General features: G+C 36.7%; 1 protein-coding gene across 2 annotated transcripts; it reads left to right on the top strand.

The window, feature by feature from the left end:
* The first annotated feature begins 19 nt into the window (after positions 1-19).
* Positions 20-22,510, top strand: STT3A (STT3A, catalytic subunit of the oligosaccharyltransferase complex). 2 transcript variants are annotated; one of them, XM_011367122.2, is made up of 18 exons: positions 20-160; positions 2,223-2,349; positions 3,088-3,148; positions 4,775-4,896; positions 5,266-5,411; positions 6,596-6,686; positions 7,776-7,882; positions 8,628-8,792; positions 9,692-9,872; positions 10,663-10,818; positions 11,786-11,877; positions 12,569-12,724; positions 12,988-13,176; positions 14,097-14,213; positions 14,331-14,433; positions 20,531-20,719; positions 21,227-21,342; positions 21,966-22,510. In XM_011367122.2, the coding sequence occupies exons 2-18, from the start codon at positions 2,262-2,264 to the stop codon at positions 22,002-22,004; spliced, it is 2,118 nt and encodes a 705-aa protein (XP_011365424.1). In that variant the 5' UTR covers positions 20-160; positions 2,223-2,261; the 3' UTR covers positions 22,005-22,510. The 2 variants fall into 2 exon arrangements, with proteins under 2 accessions (XP_011365424.1, XP_011365425.1); XM_011367123.2 differs by lacking the exon at positions 20-160 and adding an exon at positions 184-202.
* The last annotated feature ends 2,689 nt before the right edge of the window (positions 22,511-25,199 follow it).

Here is a 25,199-nt window from a genome sequence, read left to right as displayed (position 1 = left end):
GGTCCTGAGCCAGCCAATGGGGAACAGTCCAGGAGGTGGACCCGGCCTCTGCCGGGGTTGGGTGCGCCTCTGAGCGGATGGCCGAGGGAGCCCAGCAGATTCCAGGGGACCGTGGGCCAGGTTGGAAGGCCGTGGGATAGAACTTGAGGATTGGCGGCAGGTGCGGCCCAGGGCGTTGGTGGGGCTCTGAGAACTGCCGGAGGTGGGGCCCCAAAGGCCGGGTCAGGGAGGGAAGGCAGGCTGGTGGGAGCGCAGGAAGGGGCGTGAGGCGTGGTGTGGGGGCGTCCGGCAGTAGAAGGATGTGAGTATCTGGGATGCGGCGTGCGCTTCGGCGGGGAGGGCGTGGGGAAGCTGAGATCCTGGGACTGGTCCTGGGGAATGCACTCGGGATGCTGAGGTGGAGGGTGTCCTCAGTGGGGGTGTCAGAGGTGTAGAGTCGTGTAAGGGTGGGAGAAGGGAGGTGGGATCCGCAGGAGTGAAGGGTGGAGGGGAGTGAAGGAGCGTGAGAGGGTGAGAAAGGGTGCAGGCGAACGCAGTTGGGAAGGTGTGTCTAGGAAACCAGAACCGAGATGGGACAAGGGTGCCACGGTTTGCAGGCACAATTGAGGAGAACAAATGCTAAGTGTTTTTGAGAAGTGTCTTCCCTTACTTGCTTGAGCGCTGTGCGAAGAGACCAGAGAGGGCACACAGAAAACTCTCTTAAGGTCCTGCCTTAAATTACCAAATCCTGTACTCAGCTTTTCGGATATGGGTTCTAGTACTCCCCTTTCCTTTGCTTACTCTTTTATGTATGTGGCTCATATCAACTCAGTGTGTTAAGTTTTTTGTTTCAGGCATTCCAGAAATACAAACTTGAGGGATGTGGCTGGATCATTGACTTCCTGGAGTTAGGTGTTTATTTTTGGTTGCAGGATAAGGTTTTCTTTTGGGATTATAATTAAAAACCCATGAAAAATGCTCATCTAGGACAGTTAGTTATGGGAAAGATGCTTGATTTCGTACTGTTGAGCTAGGAATGTATGATTCTTCTTGCCTTCCACCCAGTGCAGTGTTATTTTTCCCTCCTTTCCTTTGATAATTCTGGAGAAAAGATCAGGATAGGTGGAGGCTCCTTATTTTCCACCCCCTGCAGTCTTGAACAATGTTGCATATCCTTATTCTTTATTTCTTAGCCCTCTACCAGTATGGATGGTTTAAGCAAGCAGTACTACCTTAAACAGAAATAGTTGACTTCCTATGGTAAATTAGTGCTAATGAATCTCGTTCATCAAGTAATCACCATTCAGATGGTCTACAGACTGCTTCCCTCAATCTAAATTTTCCCCTGAGCTTTTCTTGCTTCAGTAGGAAACAATTTTTTTCCCTCCAGATTGTCATCTGGTTCCATGAGCTGTCTTGGATCATTGGCTTAAATTAGCAGTGTCAATTACAGAGATGTCTTGAGACAGCTGATTAGAAGTGGGTATAGATCTGAGGAGTAGTTACAGTGTGATATATCTGATTTTAAGTACAGCGATCTACATACATCTCCCTCCCTCTCCCCCCCTTTTCTCTCTCTCTCTCTTCTCTCTTCTCTTCTCTTGTCTCTCTCGTGCATGACTGTACTGTATTAGTGATCAGTCATACTCTTTTAGTTGAATTTGGAACAGAAGGAAGCTTGAAGCCAGTCAGTTGAAGCTGAAATTTAGGGCTGTAAATTGGTGCTTATTCGGTCATGATGTCTGTTTCTACACTTTCTGCTTTTACTTCTGTATTCAATATTCATTTCTTGCTTCCTTTTATACATTTCTGCCTTTTCTTGAATGATTTCTTTCTCCATGTAATTATTTTTTTCTCTATTTCCAATCTTTCCTATTTTCTTTGCATCTTTTCCCCAAACACTCTTTTTCTATTCCTATGTTTCCTTTTTTTTCACCTGTTGTATCACACTATTGCCAGTTCTGCATATGTACTTGTTAGCTGTTAGAAAGTTGGAAACAGAACTAAGGTGATAGAGTCTAATCACTCCTTTTTAGTCTTTTCTCAGGCCTGACTTGTGCCTACTTCCTTGCCAATGGATCATTATTCGGACAAGATTTGGGTATTGGTATTAGTACTGACCCTTTGTGGTGTGTTCTCTAGCTCCTGTCTTTTTTATGTTTCTCTACCATCATAAAATATTAAAATGAACTAGGTAAATTGAAGGTGTTCAACATCCTTTGGTCTTGATTTTTCCATTTTAGCTCTTCGAGTATCATCTGTTGCCACCCACTGATGCCAAGATGACCAAGCTGGGATTTTTGCGGTTGTCCTATGAGAAGCAGGACACACTTCTGAAGCTTCTCATTCTGTCAATGGCTGCTGTGTTATGTGAGTATGCATGTGGACCTCTCTTTCTTAGGGGATTGAAAGGAGAAAATCTTGAAAAAAGTCAAGTGTGGCTTTCTTGGTTTTTTTTCCAGCAGATTGTAGTGTGTTCTTTTTACTGTTCTCCATCAGTATAATTTTATGAAGGCAAAATAAAAAAGATTATAGAAGGACTAGCTTTCATCTGGGAAAGAATGGGAAACACGCTGTGCTAATTCTGTTTTCTCATGGAGCTGAAAGAGATACTGTGAACCATGGATGCTGAATTTAGAGAAGACAATTTTCTTCAGTTTAGTTTGCCTGCCTTGGTAGTTTTGAAAGTCTCTTCAGAACTTACTCTTTTTGTTTGTTTTGATTTTTAGCTCAGCATGAGTTACAAGTATAGTCTTGATTTCCTTACCTCTTAGTTTGCTCCAAAGTTAAGGTTAGTTGTGGGAAGGTCAACATATATAAAAGATGACCATGTAAGTCGAGTGCAGTTTTAATAGGTAAATGCATTGTTACAGACGTTGATAATAAGTAGTTAAATGTGTCCTGCCTAAGTAGAAATGTAGGCATCATTGTCAGAGGTCATTGTCTTTTCTTCTATGTGGGAAGGATGGATTTGTATCTTTTTCAGGGGTCATTTTATACTTCCTCTGTCTTCTGAGATGGATAATACTATTACCTCTATAATACTACTGCCTACTATTATTTTCATAGCATATTACCATAAAAATATTAATTCTCTGGTATTTGCAGCATTCTCCACTCGTCTCTTTGCTGTTCTGAGATTTGAAAGTGTCATCCATGAGTTTGATCCGTGAGTACCTTTGCTTGGTCTGGTATTTTTTTGGGGAAGCATTCACGTTCATATGTTTCAAATTCACATTCCAGTCAGCGCTTATTGATGGGGATGTACTTCTATACATTTAGGGAGAAAACATCCTTAAGTTTTCCAAAGGAGATAATTGTCTTCTTTGCAACATTTTTGTTGGAATTAACAAGTGAGTCTTAAATCTATAGAAAATGTGAGAGGCATTACTGATGTGCCTGCCTATGACTTAAGATCTGGTTAGGTTAGGAGCAGTCTGGCTTTTCAACTTGGTCAACAGTGTTGCAGATTGAGGGATAGTGGTCTGCTGTGTGTTTGAGGATCAAAAGAAAACCACAAGTCATGAACTTGAGATTCATGACATTTTTTTTTTCTGTATTTGCAAATTTATCATTTTTTTTCTATGTAGATATTCAAAAGCATTTTGGAGGCGTACAAATAGTTTCTTTGGGAGTCCCTAAATTAATTGATATTTTTTTCTCATCAATGAGGAAACTTATATGCTTTTGTTTCTTAATCAACAGTGTGTTAAGGCTTTTTTTCTCAGGCCTTCTAGATGAGCAAACATTGAGATGAGATGGTCAGGGAAAGCAAGAATATCTGCTTTGTAGTCATAGAACTGGAAAGGACTGTAAAGATCCTGTGATTCGACACTTTTGCAGAGCAGGAAATAGGCCCATGGTCTGAGCCTTGTCCAGACCTGTTCCCGCTAACTACTTCCTCTGTCTCACTCTGGCTCTGTTACTGTTAGGTAAAGGACACAGTTCTGACACATGTTGACCACCTGTTACCCTCTTTCCCTTCCATCTTTTTGACAGTTACCAAAATAATATTCATTAGGAACAAACAGATGGATAGAGATTTCTGCCATCTGCCGCTTCTACCGTTGCTGCTAAAACTTGACCAACAAGGAAATAGGGTTAAGGGGTGGGCAGGAAAGATGGTTAGTCATGTTTATCTTTAGTAATTAAACAATTCCTTGTATTTGTTTATATTTTTATTTATATTTATTTTTTGTTTTTTTAAAAATTTCTCTTTTAAGTGAGACGTTTAGAAAAGGACCAAAGAACTGTGTCTTTCCATGTATAACACTAAGCATTTTATATCAAATATTTTTAATGTAATTTTTAAAGCTACTATGTAGGTGGCATTCAGAACTATTTTTAGTAACAACATGAGTTGACCTTGTTATAAGTTTCAGCACTTATTAAGAAGTTCATGTAATAGAGTGGGTTAAACATTTTCATACAGTGTATGATGTTAAACCAACATCTTTAGAGATGTTCATCACTTGAACTTATCCATGTGTCTTTGTGTATGGTATGGAAATGTTCTTTTGCATGTTCTTTAAAAGAGCCAAATTTATTGATGCCCACATCTCAGCTGTCCTCTCTTTTGGGTGTTTGGCTGGTGGTAATTCCTGGAGCTAGAAATGAGACCTACAGTAACATAAAATGATTTTCATGGCTGGTATAATTTTTGGTACCAAACTGACTTTATTAGAGTAATGATAAGTTCCACAATGGTATAAACTGAGAAGCAAAATTCAATGCAAATTGGTGCAAGTATTTGAGTACAAGAGGAAGAAACACGATCTTTTCTTTTTTGCTATAGGTACTTCAATTATCGGACTACCCGGTTCCTGGCTGAGGAGGGGTTTTATAAATTCCATAACTGGTTTGATGACCGGGCCTGGTATCCTTTGGGCCGAATCATTGGAGGAACAATTTACCCAGGTGAGGGAAACAGATTTTTTAAAAAAAACCAAAAAACCAAAAAACAGAAATAAGGTATTTGCATATTTTGAAAGTTTCTTTTTTTCCTAATATTTTCATTTTGTGACACTTGTAATTTCGTTCTGATTATAGATTCCTAAAAGTGGATCTTATATAGACAGGAGAACATGTATGGAAGAGTGGGAATGGGTGGTTTTCCATAAAGTTTGGACCTCTAAATCCTCAAGGGAGAAATTAATAGGCCTACTGCATTTACTCTGTTAGTATTGCTGGTGGTTTATCGAGACCTGTGTTGATACTTGGATTTTCCCGTTCCCATAAGTTCTTTATCCTAGGATAACTTAATGGAGTTTCTTCTTCCCGTTATAGGCTTAATGATCACCTCTGCTGCAATCTACCATGTACTCCATTTTTTCCACATCACCATCGACATTCGGAATGTCTGTGTGTTCCTGGCCCCTCTCTTCTCTTCCTTCACCACCATCGTCACGTACCACCTTACCAAAGAGCTCAAGGTGAAGGATTTGGGGTGACAGGAGGTTTGGGAATGAATGTTGTTGAACCTCTCTAGTAGACAGTAAATGGTGGGGGGCTGAGTGGTAGCAGGGCAGGGAGCCAGAGGCTAAAGACACCTTTTGCTGGGCCGAATTATTGGGTTCACTGCAGCCCCTCCTTAGAATATGTGGTTTCTTATTATTAACAACTGTTTATTCTTATAAGAGAACTTTGGAAGGTCAAATGTAAATTGCTACATAAAGAGAAAAAACATTTAAAACGCAAAATGTGAGGTTTAGATTTTGAAGTCCTCACAATCTAAGAGAGAGGAAAAGTAACTACAAGAACTATCCTAAAGTGGTTAGTTCTTCCTACTGAAAATGGACACTTAGAAATTATTTGTTGACTTTTTAAACACTTATTTAAAAAATTTTCAACCACTTTACTTTCATAGTAGACTCCATCATGCTGACTTTATTTTTCTAGGTTTCTGCATTACTGACTCTGGCTATTCTTAGTTTGTGGCTGTGGTGTCAGGGAGATACCTGAGAGGTGGTAAACTAGTAAGAGGGTTTGGGAAACTCGAGTTCAGTTTGGAAACCTTTCATCCTTCTCCTTGCTGCCCTTGTTTCAAATTTAACTCTTATCAACAGACAAGTCCTTACTCTTTTGGAGTGTGGTTTACATTTTATTTTTCCTCTTTCCTGAGGTCATAGATTGCCCGGTGAGACTCCAACTTTATTATATAAGCTCTTGGCATCTTTAGTCCAAATAGATAATCACCTATCTTTGTTGGCTTTTTAGCTCAAGTAATAATTGTCTTCTTTTGCTTGTACTTGCATAGCTTTTGGAGGTGTGACTGGTGTTCCTGTGGTGTCCAGATATTGTTAAAGATAGTGACTCATAAGCCTGGGGATACTCCAGCCAAACAGCTCATTCTGGAGCAGTGTCTGATGTCTGACAACTTACATGATTTGTCTGCTTTTCGCATATGTGTACTCAGTTTCAGACTTGGTATCATCATGGGGAATCGGTATGAAATTTTTAGCTTTCTTGTGCCGTGAACATTTCTAGCATCACATCTACCTTTGAAAGTGTTGGAATGTTCTCTGGGCCCATTTTAAACAGAATGGACTAGTGGATCCTCTCTTCTCTTTCATAGATGTGTTGGTGTTCACTTCCTGTCACCCTTCTTTTCTTACAGGATGCAGGGGCTGGACTTCTTGCTGCTGCCATGATTGCTGTAGTTCCTGGATATATCTCCCGATCTGTGGCTGGCTCCTATGATAATGAAGGTAAGAGGATCTGTCCACTTCATTTCCCAGTAGAATTTCATGAAGTTCAGTAGAATCTGGTTTCAAATCTGTTTAGCAGTAGCAAAAAATGGTACTTGGGCAAGAAAATTAGAAATGGGCAAGGAGGGACTTCAGACAAGTTTGTATTCTCTCTCTGTTATCCTCTGTAGGGAGGTAGCTGGCAATTTTCCTTGTAGAAGGCCTTTTGATCATCTCTGGACTTATAAAAGTAGAGTTAATTTTTAGTGTTGAGTGATACTCTTGTTTTAACATTATTCATTTGCTTTATTTTCTGAGATAAGAGGAATGGATGTTCTTAAAACAGTAATGACTTTTATTGACTTATTTTCAATTCAACCTATATTTATCGAATGTTATTGGGAAAACACAATGTTAGATATTATAAAGATAGATAATAAGGTTATTTTGGCTCATAATTAAGGTATTATAGAGGTAGACAATGAATAAAATTATGTTGACCCATAATCTATTTAAGACATATACAGTACAGATCTATAAAAATAATTAATAACAGGCAGATAGTATTGTGTGTCATGAGAGACGTTTGAACAGAATCTTTTGGGAATGTAATGAAAGGAGACATTAATTCAGATTTGGGGATCCAGGCAGGCTTTTTGGAAGTAGTTAAGGTTGAACTGAACCCTGAGGCTGGAATTTGCCAACAGGCAAGTGTTAAAGAAAGGGGCATTGAGGGCCAAAGGCCCAGCTCATGGTGAGATGAAGTAGCAGGATGGTACGGGATATCTTTAGGACTACACTAGCGGGGAATTTAGTGCCTGGGAAGAATAGTAATAAGAATGGCCAACACTCATTGAGTGCTTGCTGTATGCACAGTACTATTCTAAGTGCTTTACATGCAATAATTAAATTCGTCTTCACAACACTTATGAGGTAGATACTATTATGGACTCATTTTTACAAGAAACAGACAAAGAGAGGTAAAAATAATTATACTATTAAGGGTAGTAGATCTAAGATATGAATCCAGGCAGCCTGTTCCAAAGCAGTATTCTTAAATATTATGCCAGCATGGCCCTATATTGACTTTTTGTTGTATTCTTCTTACAGGAATTGCCATCTTTTGCATGCTACTCACCTACTACATGTGGATCAAAGCAGTAAAGACTGGTTCCATCTACTGGGCAGCCAAGTGTGCCCTTGCTTATTTCTACATGGTAACTTTTCACTCTTTTCTTCCAGGACACTCTCTATATCTGAATACCTACTGGGATCAACTGCTATAAATTGGAAGTAGCTTTTGGGCTTTGAAACTATGGACTGGAGGCTAGAAATCTTTATTGTCTCTTATATCCATACAAAGCCTAATCCAAGGACGGCATGGAGAGCCATTGTATAAAAAGATAGAGATGTTTTACTTTGTAAAATTCTCCAGATACTGTATTTCCTGTTGGTACATATCGGCTGGCCAGCTCTCTTCTCTGAGATGTTTTCCTTAAATTTTTCCTTTTCATATACATATTGATTTCATATATGTATTTCATATATATCTTATTTTCTTTATATATGTATATATATGTGTGAGTGTGTGTAGTCATTCAGTCTTACACATACATTTAGACTGCTTCCCTTAACTGCTTCTACTTGCTCACATTTCACATGTATCCCTAAATCCTCCATGTGATCTTATAGTAGATTGCATCTAGATTAACCCTGAAGGTTGGGTACCTCTTATTCTGTGATCTTCTTGGCAGGAGCCATAGGGAACAGGAGACTGAATTACAGCAGTGAGTGTGAATTTGATTTTTTTATTTAAAGAAATTAGTTATTTAAACTCTTTAAGCCACTTGGCATAAATAAAGTTTATTAGTTACTATAAAGAGATGTTCTTTAAAAAGGTCACAGGTATAGTGGTGGTGTGACAAGTGCTCAGAGGAACTGTTCTATTTTATCCTGTCATAGGTCTCTTCATGGGGAGGTTACGTATTCTTGATCAACTTGATTCCTCTCCATGTACTGGTGCTGATGCTCACAGGACGATTCTCCCACCGGATCTATGTGGCCTACTGTACCGTTTACTGTCTGGGCACCATTCTTTCCATGCAGATCTCCTTCGTGGGTTTCCAGGTAAGCCCTAGACTGAATGGGATTTTTAGCTTCTTCCTCTTTTTCTAAGTATCTCCAACTAGATTGATTTATTTTGGATTTTAGTGAGAAGAGTAAGACTTATTTACAGGTCTAACTTTGGACTGCTTGTGTCAGCACGTATTTTTTTACTGATCACCTGTTATGTGCAATTTGCTAGTCACTGAGAAATATAAAAAGTAACAACATGGCCCTGCTCCTTAAGGAATTTACAGTCTTGCTTGGGGGAAAGAAGTGCATGCAGCTGTTTACAGTGTATAGTATGTAGTTCTGGAAATGTAGTTCATGGACCAGCAGCATCCGCAGTATCTGGGAACTTGTGAGAAGTGCGAATTCTGGGGCCCCACCACAGACCTACTTACTGCATCTGAAACTCTAGGGGTGGGGCTCAGCAATCCTCTTAACACCCCTTTTTCTCTCCACCCCCATGATTACGATGCCAACTAGATTTTGAGAACAGCTGATCTAAGCAAAGAATTTTAAGTGATAGAAGAGATCTAAATTGCAGGGAACATACAGGAAGTAATCAATTTCAGTTTGGCAGATTAGAGGAAATGATATTTGTATTAGGCCTTGAATGATGAGAATTTTAGTGAATGCACATTTTGGGAAAATGAGAAAATTGCAATACAGGCTAAAAAAATAGCCTGAGCAAAGGCCAGAGATGTGATAATAATGGGGTATGGTTTGCTTTGGAGGACTCCATATATTTTTGGAAAATGTGGCAGGTGAATTAGACCCTCCCCTAGATTGGTCCTAATTCCTTAATGGCTTCAGAACTCATTTGACCCTTTGGTCTGAACTAGGTCAACATAATTCAGGTCTAGGTTAGACCTACTCTTTTCCTGACATTGTTCTCACACATTTGCTTTTACCGACAGCCCGTCCTTTCATCAGAGCACATGGCAGCCTTTGGGGTCTTTGGTCTCTGCCAGATCCATGCCTTTGTAGATTATCTGCGCAGCAAATTGAACCCACAGCAATTTGAAGTTCTTTTCCGAAGTGTCATTTCCCTGGTAGGCTTTGTCCTTCTCACCGTGGGAGCTCTCCTCATGTTGACAGGTAGGAAGGCTCATGGCTTTTAGTGTTAAATGTAAATGGGTACAGGCATAGAATAAACTTTAAAATATGGGTTATTTCCTGACCATGGAAAGATTCATTCTTTTCCTATTTCTGTTTTCATTTTAAATATATGAAGTCTTCAATATTCATTTCACTTCTCAGCCCAGTGTTTGGATTCAGTATATCAAAGAATGTCTTGTTAGAGCAGCTCTTAATCTTGGAAGAATCACATTTGGTGAAAGGACTGTATCTCACCTTGTTATTAATCTTTCTCTGCTTTTTTTACTTTTTTTCAGTAGGTAGTGTGGGAGAAAGCCTAACATTGCTTGTCATACCCTACAATATGTAGTCCTCTATGCACTAAACCACGACTGTTTTGTTTGGTTGGCATGCCACCCATTCTTCATATCTACTTGTCAGTGGCTGGTTTGATTTTGCCAAGGCTTTGTGTATTGTCTAATTCAGAGCAGCACCGGAGAACGTAGTTGACTTAGTTTATAGAGTTGGCCTTGGTTTGACCAGATTTGACCTAAACTCTTCCAAGATGCAGTTCTTCTGAGTTTATTATATACAGCCTGACTTTATTCTGCCAGCTCTGTTGACAAAAGTACTCTCAAGTTTGAAATAAAGGAAGGAGTGAAATTCTCAAAGTATTGGTGGCATCTAAAAAGCCTTAGTCCTTCTCCTTCTCAGAGAATCTTATTAAAATGGAAAGTTTTGATTAGTTAGAATTAGATGTTATTTTGTTTCAGAAGTGAATGTGGAATATTTGTTGCCTCTTTGCTGCCAGGAAAAATATCTCCCTGGACCGGGCGTTTCTACTCACTGCTGGATCCTTCTTATGCTAAGAACAACATCCCCATCATTGCTTCTGTGTCTGAGCATCAGCCTACGACTTGGTCTTCATACTATTTTGACCTGCAGCTTCTTGTCTTCATGTTTCCAGGTCTGTCTGCCTTGTGTTCTGAAATGGCCTTTGTGAGAATTACCATTTGTTTCAAAATAAGTAAAATACCCTCATCCTTGTGTTTTTGTTTTGTGCCTGTTTACCCTGTGCAGTACAGAGCATGGCCAAGCACTTTTTTCTAATATTTGAAGCAAAGTAGGTATCAACATTGAACAGTCGCAGACACTCACAAGTTTAGAGCCTTTTTCAGTTTTAATTTTATTTATAAGTTAAAATTCAACCTTAATTTATATTCAGGTTTTTTTTTTTTTTTTTTTTTTTTTTTTTAGTATTTCTGGTGTGTATCTTCTCTACTGCCCATCCCTGACTCCTCCCCATTTATCTTGGCAGTACTGGAGTTCGAGAAAAGGCACAGTTTATTGAAAAGCCTCTTCATTTAACTTATCTTCTGGCCAAACCAGATACATTTAAAAATGTACCAGTGGTAGGGGGCTTTCTCTCTCTCTCTTTTTTTTTTAATAAAATAACTTTTACATTTTTTTCTTACAATGAAAGTAAGTTGTCTATTGTAAATAATATTGACAAGTAAAAAAAAGGTTGTCACCACACATCTGTTGCTACTTTTAATGTTTTGATGTATGTTCATCCATTTATTAGAAAAAAATATGGTACAGTTTTTTTCCCCTGATTTTTTCATTTCAGAGAATCATGATAATTTCTGTTTAGTATTATTTTAGAGAGATAATATTTATGATATATCATTTGTTTTTTAAAGTATAGAGATGTATATAGGAGAAGGCAAATGGTCCATAATCTCTGTAGCAATATTTTAATTGATATATTACATTCTGTATTATAAATATACTATAATTTACTTCCTTAATGTTGGACATTTAGGTGGTTTCTGATTTCTTGTGTTTTAAAGAGTGCTGTAGTAAACATCTTTGCACATATCTATGATTGTTTTTTTAGCTGCTTATTTCCTTTTCTACTTTTACTTTTGTAGTTGGTCTCTATTACTGCTTTAGCAACCTCTCTGATGCCCGGATTTTCATCATCATGTATGGTGTGACCAGCATGTACTTTTCAGCTGTAATGGTGAGGAATGCCCTCAGTCCTAGCAAGGCTTTCCATCCCTAACTCTGAGGTGCTTTTAAGTTTGCTGTATAGACGGATTCAGAAAATACTGATGATTGTACAGATGCTTCCCTCTGAGCATTTGAGGGCTGAGTCATAAAGCTGCTCACTGTTCACTTTTTGCTGGAATGTCCGAGATACTCATACATTCTGATTGTGGGGCCCGACTTTCTTGGATTCATAACCCTTGTGTTAAGGAGAGGCACTTTTATACTTGTTGGAGAAAGTGACCCTGGGCAGATTCCTTCCACTGTCTTTCTGGGTGTCTTAACAAGAGAGATGACTTTTTTTTCTTAAAGGCCTGGGAGGATTGTTGAGTGCTAGTTTGCTAAAATGGAGTGATTTTATGTATAGTAGCAAGACAGTGTTTCTTACACTCTTTTGGTCCCAAACCACAGTTAAGAAATACATTTTATGTCATATCATTACTCAGGACACACATACATATATACATATATTTAACTGAAAAAACAGTTTAGGAAATATGCTTTTGTAGATGTATCAATTATTTTCTCTTCTTTTTTGTTCTAATTCATTGAAAAAGCAAGTTTGTTGAAAACCCCTAAATTGATGTCATAATCTACTCATAGGGTAAAATCCGTAATTTGTATAACACTGAATAGACCGTGCTGTGGCTGCCTGTCTCTTTTAGGTGCGTCTAATGCTAGTTTTGGCACCCGTTATGTGCATTCTTTCTGGCATTGGAGTCTCCCAGGTGCTGTCTACGTACATGAAGAATCTGGATATAAGCCGTCCGGACAAGAAGAACAAGAAGCAACAGGATTCTACCTACCCTATTAAGAATGAAGTGAGAATTAAGCAACACTAAGAACAGTCTTGGGAAACTGTGTGTGCTTATGCATGTGTGTGTTTATATAGATATAGATATATCTCTCTATATATTTATTTTTTGAGTAAGGGGTAGAATGCTGTCATAAATGGTCAGAATTAACTCATATAGTGCCTGACTTATTTTGATTCATGTCATCTATACTATTGACTGCGTGTAAGAAGCTGTTCTGTGTTCTGTAAATTTAATTTGGTTTTACAACGCCATTCTTTCTTATTCAGGTGGCAAGTGGGATGATATTGGTCATGGCTTTCTTTCTCATCACCTACACCTTTCATTCAACCTGGGTGACCAGTGAGGCCTACTCTTCTCCTTCCATTGTGCTCTCTGCTCGTGGTGGGGATGGCAGTAGGATCATTTTTGATGACTTTCGAGAAGCATACTATTGGCTTCGTCACAATACTCCAGAGGTGAAGATTTGGAAGGAGTGGGATTATGGGGTTGCGGGGAGGGAGAGACATTTGATATTATAGGGAATCATAGCTTTTAGATGGCTAGAAAGCTTGGAGAAATTGGAACTATGGAACTCTAGTGTTGAATGAGCCCTAAAGGTCGTCTCCATTCAATTAAGGATTTTTTATAGGTCTGTAATAACCTTTATTGGTAATTATGTACACTCTGCTTGCATACTTGTATTGTCAACATGGTATGGTGATTTTCTCATGATGTAGACCATCCAGTTATAAAAAAGAAAAAAATTTACAGGTAAATAATACGTATTTATTTTAGAAAAATCAGAACATAGAAGCAAGGAAAGAGATAAAATTTTCCATAAAGTGATTACCTATTGATAACCATTTTTAACATTTGGTTGATACCGTTTGAGAATCTGAAGTGATTTCGTTTGCAGTAACCATTATAAATAGCACTTCTAGATAAGATTCTTAAGGAGTCCAAACTTTATGTATTTTGTAATCCTTTCTCATCATATCCTGTGATTTGTGTTTTCTCCCTATCTTTGTAACAACTGATTTTTGTGATATTGTTAAAGGTCATTTCATACAGTTACTGGATGGCATCAGGCTATTTATATGTAAATATTGAACAGTCTCCTACACTTCCCACCCCAGTATCTTTGTATAAGGTGATCTGGGTGAAAGTATTGGGAATATTGGATTGTATAATTTTGCACTGAGTTTTCATGATTGCATGTAAATATAGAACCAAGTGCAAAGATTTATTTTCTGTTTAGGCATGCATTCTTCTGTAAAGAAATTGATTAATTAGCCATGCCTCATTTCCTATTAGATGCCCTTCCACTACTTCTCTCGTATTTGATTTTTGGAGGCAGTGGGACACTTGTTATTTCCATTGCCCATGTTTCTTTCAGGATGCGAAGGTAATGTCATGGTGGGATTATGGCTACCAGATTACAGCTATGGCAAATCGGACGATTTTAGTGGACAATAACACGTGGAATAATACCCATATTTCTCGAGTAGGGCAGGTAAGGTGAAGGGATCATTTGAGTGTTTGGCATATAAGGTCTAGTGGTAAATATTTCTCCATGAGGGATCATATGACCAGGAAATTTTCTCTGAGAAATGTGCATTTATTTTTCTAGGCAATGGCATCCACAGAAGAAAAAGCCTATGAGATCATGAGGGAGCTTGATGTTAGCTATGTGCTGGTCATTTTTGGAGGCCTTACTGGATATTCCTCTGATGGTAATGTACTTGATTCTATTTCCAGCAATAGGGCATAGATTCTAAGAAAACTAGATGGCATTCCCATTTTTCTGTTCTTTTACTGATATATTATTAATATTTTTTTAGTTGGAGAATTTCAAAACTATTTGCAACTTGAGGTTGGGTTATTTTGATTTTTTGGGGGGGGTAGGTGGGCAACAAGTAGGAAGTAAATGTAAATATTTCTTATGTAGGTACAGCATGCTATACTTGTTTTCAGACCTAAGAGTAGTTCCACAACCAGTAAAAAAAACAATATGAGGCTTCTGAAAGTGAACTTAAGTATGTACATGTTATATGTTCCCTATGATTATTAGGAAAACTATATTTTTAGAAGAATCACCTAAATATTGTTCTCTGCCTTAAAAAATATTTAAAAAAATTAAAGCAATACCCGTTTATACTTTAAAATGTTAAACTCTTCTGAAGGTTTATAATAAAGGATGGTATTCCCCTGCCCGTAAACCTAAACCCCCTTAAAACATTAATTCCCAGAGACAGTTATTTCTCCCGTTGTTTTTTGTAAATACTTCTATTTATATATCTCAATAATATGTATTCTTTGCTATTCACTTATCATTTTAGATACACCGTATCAACTTATTACAGTAGATAAGGAACTTAGTTCTTTGTATCCAACCCTTGCCCAACCCCACCTCCTTTCCCTAGTGCTGCTTCTCAGTAGAGCTAATTTTCAATTTTAGATGAAATTCATATAAAGTGTTTTCAAAATTATGAATATGTAAATATTATTCACTTCTGAGTCGACCAGTAAACCATAGTTACATGTTTATCTATAATAACTTGTTTTCCTGTCAATAATTACGTCATATTTCTATCTTCATTTTCTGTGGATATATGGCTGCTTCTGAAAGATATTAAAATTTTAGATTATCCCTGGCTTCTGATATAGACAGACTTAACAAACCCATCCTGATAGTACAAATGAAGTGTAAATATAAAGTAGTAAGACTGGTTTCCATGTGTGTCTTGTATAAGCTGAGGAAGAATGATAACAGAGATGGTGTCCACAGACTTGAACTTTCACAAACAATTGCACCAGTACTATTTTGCTGTGTGTTTGCTGTGTGTAATTATTTATGTTTTCACTTTAATGATAATAATATATCCAGCTACTACAGAAAAGTATTTGTACATGTACATATATGTGTATATATTTTATATATATAAATGTATACATATATATGGTAGAAAGGGATAGTTACTTAAAATCTTAGCACTAATCATTGTTAAGTCACCACAGTCAGTCAACCTTTTACTGCTTGCTAAGGTGAATAGAAGTATATATTTAATGCTGACATAAAAATGAGTGTTATTATATGGTACATATTATATTTTTTGTGTGTGAAATTAAGAAAATTAGCATGTAAGACCATTGACAAAGTAATTTAGCATGACAAGAAAAAGCAATAAGGTCAAGAGGTCTTGATTATACAGCTTTTTAAAGTTAACTTTGTGTTAAAGTTTAACATTTAAAAACTGCAGATATTGTAAGTGTATAGCTTGATGAATTTTCACAAAGGGAACATATCCATGTAACCAGCACTCAGACCAAGAAACAGAACATTACAGGTGTTCTAGAAATTCTTCCCATACCGCTTGCATTATCTACCACCATCTTCCAAAGGTGACCACTATCTCAGCTTCTAGTGCCATTTGTTTGTTTTTGAAACAGATTTATTGAAGCATAATTAACATATTGTATACTGCACATATTTAAAATCTGTAGTTCGATTAATTTTTGAAATATTTATACCTGGAAAGTTTTGTCTATTTTTGAACTTTATAAATGTATATTCTCATTTCTGGCTTTTTTGGTCAGTATTATGTTTGCAGGATTCATTCATATTGTGGGGGGCCAAAATTTCTTAATTCTCATTCCTGTATGGTATTCCATTGTGTGAATATAGCACAATGTATGCATTTTAGTATTGATGGATATTTGTGCTGTGTTTGGTTAGGGGCTATCATGAATCATGCTGTTATGAACGGTCTGAGGGTACATGTTTTCTGTGAACGTAAATAACAAAGTAGAATTACTGGTTTAGAACAAATGCATTTGTTCGAAGCTAATAGGATATTGGCAAAGTGATTCCCAGTGGTAGTACCAATTTGCCACACTTAGTATTACAAATTTTTTTGTTTGCGCATGTATATAGTGATAATACAAATGTTTGAATGAAGATGAAGGCGCTGCTCCTTCATAATGAATTGATCATGTAGGACTAGAAAAATATGAAAATAAGAGATTTAAATAGATCTTAATTGTGTGAATAATAGCTTAGGTTAAGTTTACATAAAGATTCATTCATAAAGCAGAGAAAAATTTTCTTTAGATATTATGCTATGCTTTTGAATTGTTGAAAGAATGATGATTTGCTAATTACTCTGATCTATGTATTTCTATAGAAGCTAGACTTAAAAAAGAAACATAACATAACCACTAAAAACAACACTCATCTAAATCCATGGTAGCATGCATGTGAAAATCATAAAAGAAGACAGTATTAATTTCTCATACTAAATTTATTTCTCAAGCTCAAATTATTAGGCTTTATTAGTTGGAATTCTGAAAATTTTGAAAGGTATCGTACCATGAGAAGGAGTGAACCCAAAGCCTAGAGGTTATTATTTTTTTTTATTATTTAATCATGGTAACATTTCAGCTGGTGCCTTCTGTGAATACTTTTTAACAATTTAAAATAGCTTCTCTCCCCCCTCCCTTTATCCTCCTCTCCACTTCTCCCCCTCTTTCACAAACACACAAATACAAATATGTGCCAAAAAATAGTCACTGGTACTGCTTCGATTGCTGATCCCTCCTCCTCCCATGCCCCAACTCATCTTCAGTCATTATTCTTTCCTGTCCTCTGAGTTTATTTAAAAAAAAAAAAAAGAGACACATCTCATTAAGTTGTACACGTTAAATATGTCCAGCTTTTTTATGTCAGTCATACTTCATACACACAGACATGACTTTGGCTCTGAAGACAGTTCCAAATGAGAAATTCTAAAATGTCTTGAGCATTTTTATGCTGAGTGGTACAAGTTCGAAAAATCGACATTTTCTGAAAGGATAATGGGCATTCAGTTATAAAAATTCTATTGTGTTTTTAAAAAGTTTCATGATTTCATGGTCATATCTCATGTTTCTTAAATGTCTTAATTTAAACTATTTTGGGATATTAGTGTTATGGACAAGATTTTGCCCTTTTGCAAGTTATGTTTATCTCATTTTCTATTAAATGCTTATGCATATATAAAGTAATATATTTAGATCTGTTCATAGTCCTAACTCTCTTATGTTAGAATTTGATACAAGACTACTCTTTAACTTTTCCTTTTTTGTAAACAATGCCTTTTAGCAGTAGGCTGTCCTTGATGCAATTCCTATTATTTTTTACTGTTCCATTCTTTTTTTAAGTTTTGAAATTTTTAATAGGAAACAAATGAGAGATTTAAAATGTTTTCTCAAATATTGTGTGGAAACTTTCAGATAAGATACTTATCATTGACAGATAATCCAGTAGACCAGAGGTCTATTTATTAAGAGCACAAATGTGCCCATTCATTTATGTATTACCTTTTTTCTCCAGTTTTATTGAGATGTAGTTGACATATAACAATTGTATAAGTTTACAGTATATAACATAAAGATATATGTACATATTGCTAAATGATTATCACAGTAAGTTTAGTTAACATCTACACCTTCACATAGTTACAATTTTTTTTTGTGATGAGAACTTTTAAAATTGCTTCTTAGCAGTTTTCAGTTATATATCTAAAATGCAGTATTGTTAACTATAGTCATGTTGTCCATCACATCTCCAGGCCTTATTTATCTTAATACTAAGAAGTTTGTACCTTTTAGCCACCTTCACCCAATTCCCCTACCGCCAGCCTGCTCTGTTTCTGAGTTTAGTTTTCTTAGATTCCACACATAAATGAGATCATGCAGTATTCTTTTTCTTACTTATTTCACATTTTATCATAATGCCCTCAAGGTCTATCTATGTTCAAATGGCAGTGGTTTTTTTATTTTTTTTATATGGCTGAATAGTATTCCATTACATATATGTATGTGTCTGTGTATATGTCATTTTTCTTATCCATTCATTCCTTTATGGGAACTTAGGTGGTTTCCATGTCTTGGCTGTCATAAATAATGCTGCAGTGAATGCGGAGATGCAGATATCTCTTTGGGATAATGGTTTCATTTCTTTCGGTTATATACCCAGAAGTGGGATTGGTGAATCATATTGGTGAATCAGTTTTTAATTTATTAAGTTCCATACTGTTTTTCATAGTAGCTGTTTCAGTTTACGTTCCCAACAACAGTACTGCACAACAGTTCCCTTTTCTCCACATCCTCACTAGCATTTGTTATTTCTTATCTTTTTGATGATAGCCATTCTGACAGGTATGAGGTGATAACTCTTTGTGGTTTTGATTTGTATTTCCCTAATGATTAGTGATGTCAAGCACCTTTTCACATACCCATTGACCGTTTAAATATCTTTGGGAATAAGTCTATTTAGGTCCTTTGATGATTTTTAAATTGGATTATTTGTTTTTTTGTTGTTGAGTTTTATGAGTTCTTTATATATTTTAGATATAAAGCTCTTATCCAATATATGGTTCGTCAACATTTTCTTTCATTCTGTAGGTTGTCTTTTCATTTTGTTGTTTCTTTTGCTGTCCACTCTTCCATTCTTAAAGTGTGTCAGGTTTTTGCTTTGGACATACCTACCAGGAAGCTACAGAATCAGTGCTTTAAGATAGTTAAGTTGATGCTCTGGGGTTTTGTCTCTGGTCCTGTTTTTGGCTGGGATCTAGGCAAGCTCTGTGTCTCAGTTTTTCCATTTGTAAGAGCGCAAATACTATATGAGGGTAGTAACATTATTTATTGAATGTTTACTATGTGATAAATGCTATATTAAATGCTTTACATGTACTTATAATAGTGTAGCAACCCTATTGTGTTAGCTACTCTCATATTTATAATTTGATAGATGAGGAAACTGAAGCACAGAGAGATTAAGTAACTTGCCGAAGGTTAGTTACTTACCTATTTCGAATTGGCAGTGCCGGGATTCAAACCCAGGCAGTTTATCCAGAGTTTGTATCCTTAACCACTTTGATATAACTTGGAACCTTCTGCAGTAGTTCGGTAAGAATCTTTTTTTCTTACAGAGCAATGATAGTTTTTATACTCACCATCCCCTGTGAAGGGGATACAGAGAGAGACATACTCTCAGAGAGATATACATCTGTGTGTGAATATGTAATACATGATGTTTATTATACAGATGTATGGGATTTTATTTTGTTTTATGAGATGACGATGGTATCAGTATTTTTGGATCCAGGTAGTGTGTTTGACATAGAAATGTTGGCTTCTCATAGATGTATGCTTTGGAAGTTTGTAACTTTGCAACTATAGGTCAAGAAAGGGAGCATGTTCATGTCTCTTTTACCTTTCTGGTAAAGCTTCTGCTCCCTAGGTCAGTACTGTTCAATAGAATTATAGTAGAGGCATATAGCAACATTTAAAAATTTTTATTAGCCACATCAAAATATGTAAAAAGAAATAAGGGAATGAATTTTAATAATTCTATTTAAGTATATCTAAAACATTATTATTTAACATGTAATCCAGATATTTTACCCACTTTGTTTTGTTTTTGGACTATATCTTAGAAAACCAGTGTGTATTTTATACTTCCAGCACATCTTAATGTGCACTAGCCACATTTCAACATGTGGCTAGTAGCTACTGTATTGAACAGCTCAACCCCAGCTAATACGTGGGACTAATTTCAGTTATGACTTAAGTCTGGACCAATAGCATAGGATTTCAGGAGTCTAATAATCTATAGGGAAAGTTGTATGTTTTGAGAGAAAATGTTTTGCCCACACATTATCTTTCCTATTTTTATAAATTAGAGTTAAATATTTGGGGAATTTCCTTAGAAATAGTGACCTTTTCATTAGGTGATTTAGTTCCAGCAACCTTTGTGATGCAGTAGTTCTTTTTCTTTTTTTCCCCTAGACATCAACAAGTTTTTGTGGATGGTCCGGATTGGAGGGAGCACAGACACAGGCAGACATATCAAGGAGCATGATTATTATACTCCAACTGGAGAATTCCGTGTGGACCGTGAGGGTTCTCCAGTGCTACTCAACTGCCTTATGTACAAGATGTGTTACTATCGCTTTGGACAGGTCTACACTGAAGCCAGTGAGTGATTTATAACAACATTAATAATAACAGTAATAACAGTGATAGCTAACAGTGTTTTTCATATGCCAGACACTGTTCAAAGTGCTTTACATCTGTTAATTCATTTTATCCTCACAACAATCCAAAAAGTAGATACTTATTCCCATTTTATATATGAGGAAATTAAGGTACATATAGGATGCCTAACTGCCCAAAATGACATAACTAGTGGCAGAGTCAGGTTCAACTCAGACAATCTGGCTCTAAATTTTATGCTTTTACCCATTACTTTTTCTTCTGTGATCCATGCAAGGGTTACTAGTATATCACTGAGGCCTCTGGGTGGCAACCCTCAGGAATAGAGGGGCTTAAAAGTCAGCCCCCTACTCTTATAAGATATAAGCATCATCGTGGAGAGGATTTGCCTTTGTACCTGATGTCCTTTTCTACAGGCCCTACTCTCTAAACAAACTGCAGGAAATCAGCACTGTAGAAAGAAATGTGTCTCTTTTTGACCCTTTCTAGAGCGTCCACCAGGCTTTGACCGTGTGCGGAATGCTGAGATTGGGAATAAAGACTTTGAGCTTGATGTCCTGGAGGAAGCATATACCACAGAACATTGGCTAGTCAGGATATACAAGGTGAGCAGATGTTACACTAAGAAAGCTGCTATCATGTTTGCAAATTGATTCTAGTGCTTAAAAGTGGGCCATATGTTTCTAAAATAGGGATATTTCTAATGTCTGAAGAGTAGCTTGCAATTCAGAGTTTTACTGTTTTTATTTTAGATTGTTCTTAGTAGACATCCCAGTCTGTTGCCATTTTGGCAGTGGTTACAGTGATGTTTTTCCAGTTGGGGCTGAACTTGATCTGTTTTAGTGATTATCAGGCGCGGTGGGGCGGGGGGCAGGGAAGAAAGGGGGCTGTGTGTGTGTGTGTGTGTGTGTGTTCAAACTACATTTTTTTCTGTATCAAAGAATATATGACATAGAGTCACATAGAAATGTGTTACATTTCTTACATAAGAATAGATTGAGAACCCTCAATATATTTGGAGGGTAGATCATTTATACTGCTCCCACAGAGGTACTCCAAAAAGCTAAGCAGAGAGAAGCTAGTTTCAAACTAGTGCTTGTTTAGTAACAAAACAAAACCAGGCAGCAGAATACAAAGTAACCTCTCCCCATCTAGGTGAGCCCAGCTCAGAGAAGCTCTCCCAAGTTGACCTGATTGTAAACATTAAACTGACGTCTTTATGTTGCAGGTAAAGGACCTGGATAATCGAGGCTTGTCAAGGACATAAATGATACGTCCAGCCTGATACACTTCGCACTGAGTGCGTCACATTTAGGACGCTGAAGACATTTTTTACATATGCAGTTTATAAGAGGAGAGCATGATGGAATTAGAATTGTCTGAAAGTTTTGCCCTGGGCAGTACGGGCTGGGCCAAATGGAATGATTTTTTAAATTCTGAGGTTACCAAATGAAATGTCATGGCTTTACTTTGGTCAGTTAAAGGGGGAGTTTTTTTTTTAATGTGCCTTATTTGTTTTGACTTATGACTGATTTGAGGAAGGCAAAAGTTTATGCTGGGTTGATAGAAGGACAGAAAGCAAACCTCATCTATGCTTTTAGCTCCCTAAATGAGCTATGTACGGGCATTCTGTCTTTCTCAAATCAGGAAAACTGTCAAGGACTAGCTCAGATCCTACATATACAAACAATTTTGTTATTTCAAAACTTGCAGCACCTAGCACAATGCCTTGCACATAGTGGGTGCTCAATAAACTTTTATTGAACAAATGTTTATGGGACCAGAGGAGTGCCATTTCTCAGCAGGAAAGTCAGCTATGTTGCCATTATGTCTCTGTTCTCAACATATCTTGTCCTTAGAGGTTCTTTTACTTTATGAGGGAGAGAAGGTGGCTAACTAGACCTGATCTCAATATTCTTTGGACTCGCTATGTGGGGTGGTTTTTTATTTTTGTTTTTTTTTGTTGTTGTTTTTGAGCAGGAATAAATCAAGTGAGATTAAATTAGCAGTTTTGAAGATTCAAGACAGTGAAATTATTATTTTCATTCTCAATAGAGGAAGAAACTCCTCCAACATTATGTATAGAACTTGATGGTCAGTAGGTGTTTAATCAGCTGAAATGTCATGCATATCTATTTGAAATCCAGCTTTTCAGTACTCTCAACTTACCTATGATACAGCAAATGTTTCTTTGCTCATTTCCTTTAGCTTATGCACTAAAACTCATGTGGTTATTTAAAGGTGAGCTTCTTTATCCCTTAGTCTCAGCCTATTTGCTATTATGTACCACTAAGAATCTCAGTGATCTGGTTTTGAAGTCCCTGCCAAATTACAAGTTAAAAGGAACAAATGCTATTAACAGGTACCTAAAGAGCAGTGCTAGCCTGTGTAGTAAAGGGGAAGAGAAACTTTAAAAAACTTTAACTCGTAGTAGTCTTATGGATCTTTAATGTCAGTCTTACATTCAATACAGTGGAACATTATGTATTTTACAACACAAGACATATATAAGTGATGTATAATAAATCCTAAGTCATTAAAAAAATACAAGGTAACTGTTTAGTGTTACCTGTTTAAGAAACAGGAGCAATCACGTGGCTTTTAGATAAGTCAAAATGGTGCTCCCAGAGGGTATGTGCAGGTACACTTGTACACTCAGGAAACAACCTTCCAAACCAATTTATATACCAAGTGCTTCAACCATGGGCGAGATGTAGATCTGATGTAAGATTTGATTTCTATATGTAAATACATGACTTGATTTATATACAGAATTACTCCCTAGTAGAAGAGGTTATTCTGAGGTTTTATTTTTATTTTATTTTTTACCAAAATGAATAATACCAGTTAGAAATCATTAGTGGTCTTCCTCTGTAGTATATATGGGATAACCCTTTAACTCACAACTATAGTTGCTGCTCTGATGATTTTAATTTTGTTATTTTCTATAGCCAACTTTTTAAAAATTTTTACTTTTCATTTTGTTATGATGCAATTAGTGTAAAAAAATCAAATTATTCTAAAAGCAACAACAGTGTTTTCCACTCCCCAGAGGCATCCACTTTCAACTGATTCTCACATTACTTACCTCCATCTCATTAAATAACTTGCTTTATTTTGCTGTGTTGGTTTTTTCAATATTGGGTATCCTTTGTTGACTTTCTGATGTGGAAGTTGAGGATTTAGCTCTTTTTCACCATCCTGCTATTCCCATGGACCACACATATTCTTACCATCTTAAGGTTCTATTATTAGTCATGACTAGGTTAGTTCAATTGTTTTTACCTTATACTAGGCCAGGTGGTATATACTGTTACTACTTCCCCCAACCCCACCCCCACATAACATTTTGGAGTTTTTCATTTGTTTTTGTGAACTTGTTCCTAATTTCTCCCCAAACTCTTGTCATTTGTGACTTTTAATAGGTTCAGACTTATTAGGTATTCACTCTTAGAGATGTCTTCGTTTTTGTATGTTCGTTTGGTTTACTCTCTAGGTCTGTTACACATCTCTTGGGTTGGTGTATCCATCCTTTCACTGTCATATATGTTAATCCCCTGATTTCTTTCTTAATTGGTCACCTCTAACTACCTTCCTGAGAAAGTGTGTGGGAGATCAATTTCTTGAGATCTTGCATGTCTCCCATCACACTTGATTAATAGGTTGGTTAGGTAGAGTTCTGGGTTGTGAATAACTTTTCCTTAGAATTATTTTGAAGGCATTGGCCCATTGTTTCTCTCTTCTAAATGCTGTTGATTTTTTTTTTTTTTTTAATATGTGTCCATTCCCTCTCACTCCCACCCCAGACCTTTTAGGATCTTCAGTGTAATGTTTTGAAATTTTCCCAATGTGTCTTGGAGTGGATCATCCATTGTACTGGGTACTTTAAACTTTTAAGTATGGAAAGTCAAGTTCTTTAGGTCTGGGAAATGTCCTTATTTGTGGATTTTCCTGAATTCTGTTTCTCTTTCTGAAAAACAAGTTATTTTGATGTTGGACTTCCTGGATTAGTCTCCCAATATTCTTATTGTTTTCTATCTTTATTCTTCCTTCTGGAAGATAGCCTAAATTTTTTTCTAATCTATTTAGATTCTTTTTTTCTTTCATTTTTTAACGTCCAAGAGGTTTTGTTTGAATATTCCCGTGTTTTGACATCTTTCACATTAGAGCCCTTTTTAAATTCTAGGTTGTCTGCTCTTTTTGAGAGTGGGACCCTAAAAAGGTGATTGGAAGGTCTGTTTGGGTGGGGTAGGGGAATTAGTGAATGTGGGCTTCATTCCTTTAATCTGGCTGAGCTGTGACATTAAGAAATTCCCAATATTGGTATCTTTAGAGTTTTTAAAAATATATAGCCAGCATCTCCTTGAAAAAGCTTGTATATCCTTTAAGGATAAAAACCTAATTGCCAGATTTCTGGAAGTGAAGTGGGGAAAGAAGGCTTAGAGATTCAACCTTCAATGCA

This window comes from Pteropus vampyrus, unplaced genomic scaffold (assembly GCF_000151845.1).
Source record: "Pteropus vampyrus isolate Shadow unplaced genomic scaffold, Pvam_2.0 Scaffold130, whole genome shotgun sequence".
Classification (NCBI taxonomy): Eukaryota; Metazoa; Chordata; class Mammalia; order Chiroptera; family Pteropodidae; genus Pteropus; species Pteropus vampyrus.
The sequence above is the reverse complement of the archived record's forward strand: the minus strand, read 5'-3'. Positions and strand labels throughout refer to the sequence as shown.

Bases quoted from the DNA above. Each gene is read 5' to 3' on its own strand.
- STT3A (XM_011367122.2), top strand. From the start codon at position 2,262: ATGACCAAGCTGGGATTTTTGCGGTTGTCCTATGAGAAGCAGGACACA. The intron at 7,883-8,627 runs GTAACTTTTCAC...ATCCTGTCATAG, and splicing joins CCCTTGCTTATTTCTACATG to GTCTCTTCATGGGGAGGTTA. The intron at 10,819-11,785 runs GTCTGTCTGCCT...TTACTTTTGTAG, and splicing joins TCTTGTCTTCATGTTTCCAG to TTGGTCTCTATTACTGCTTT.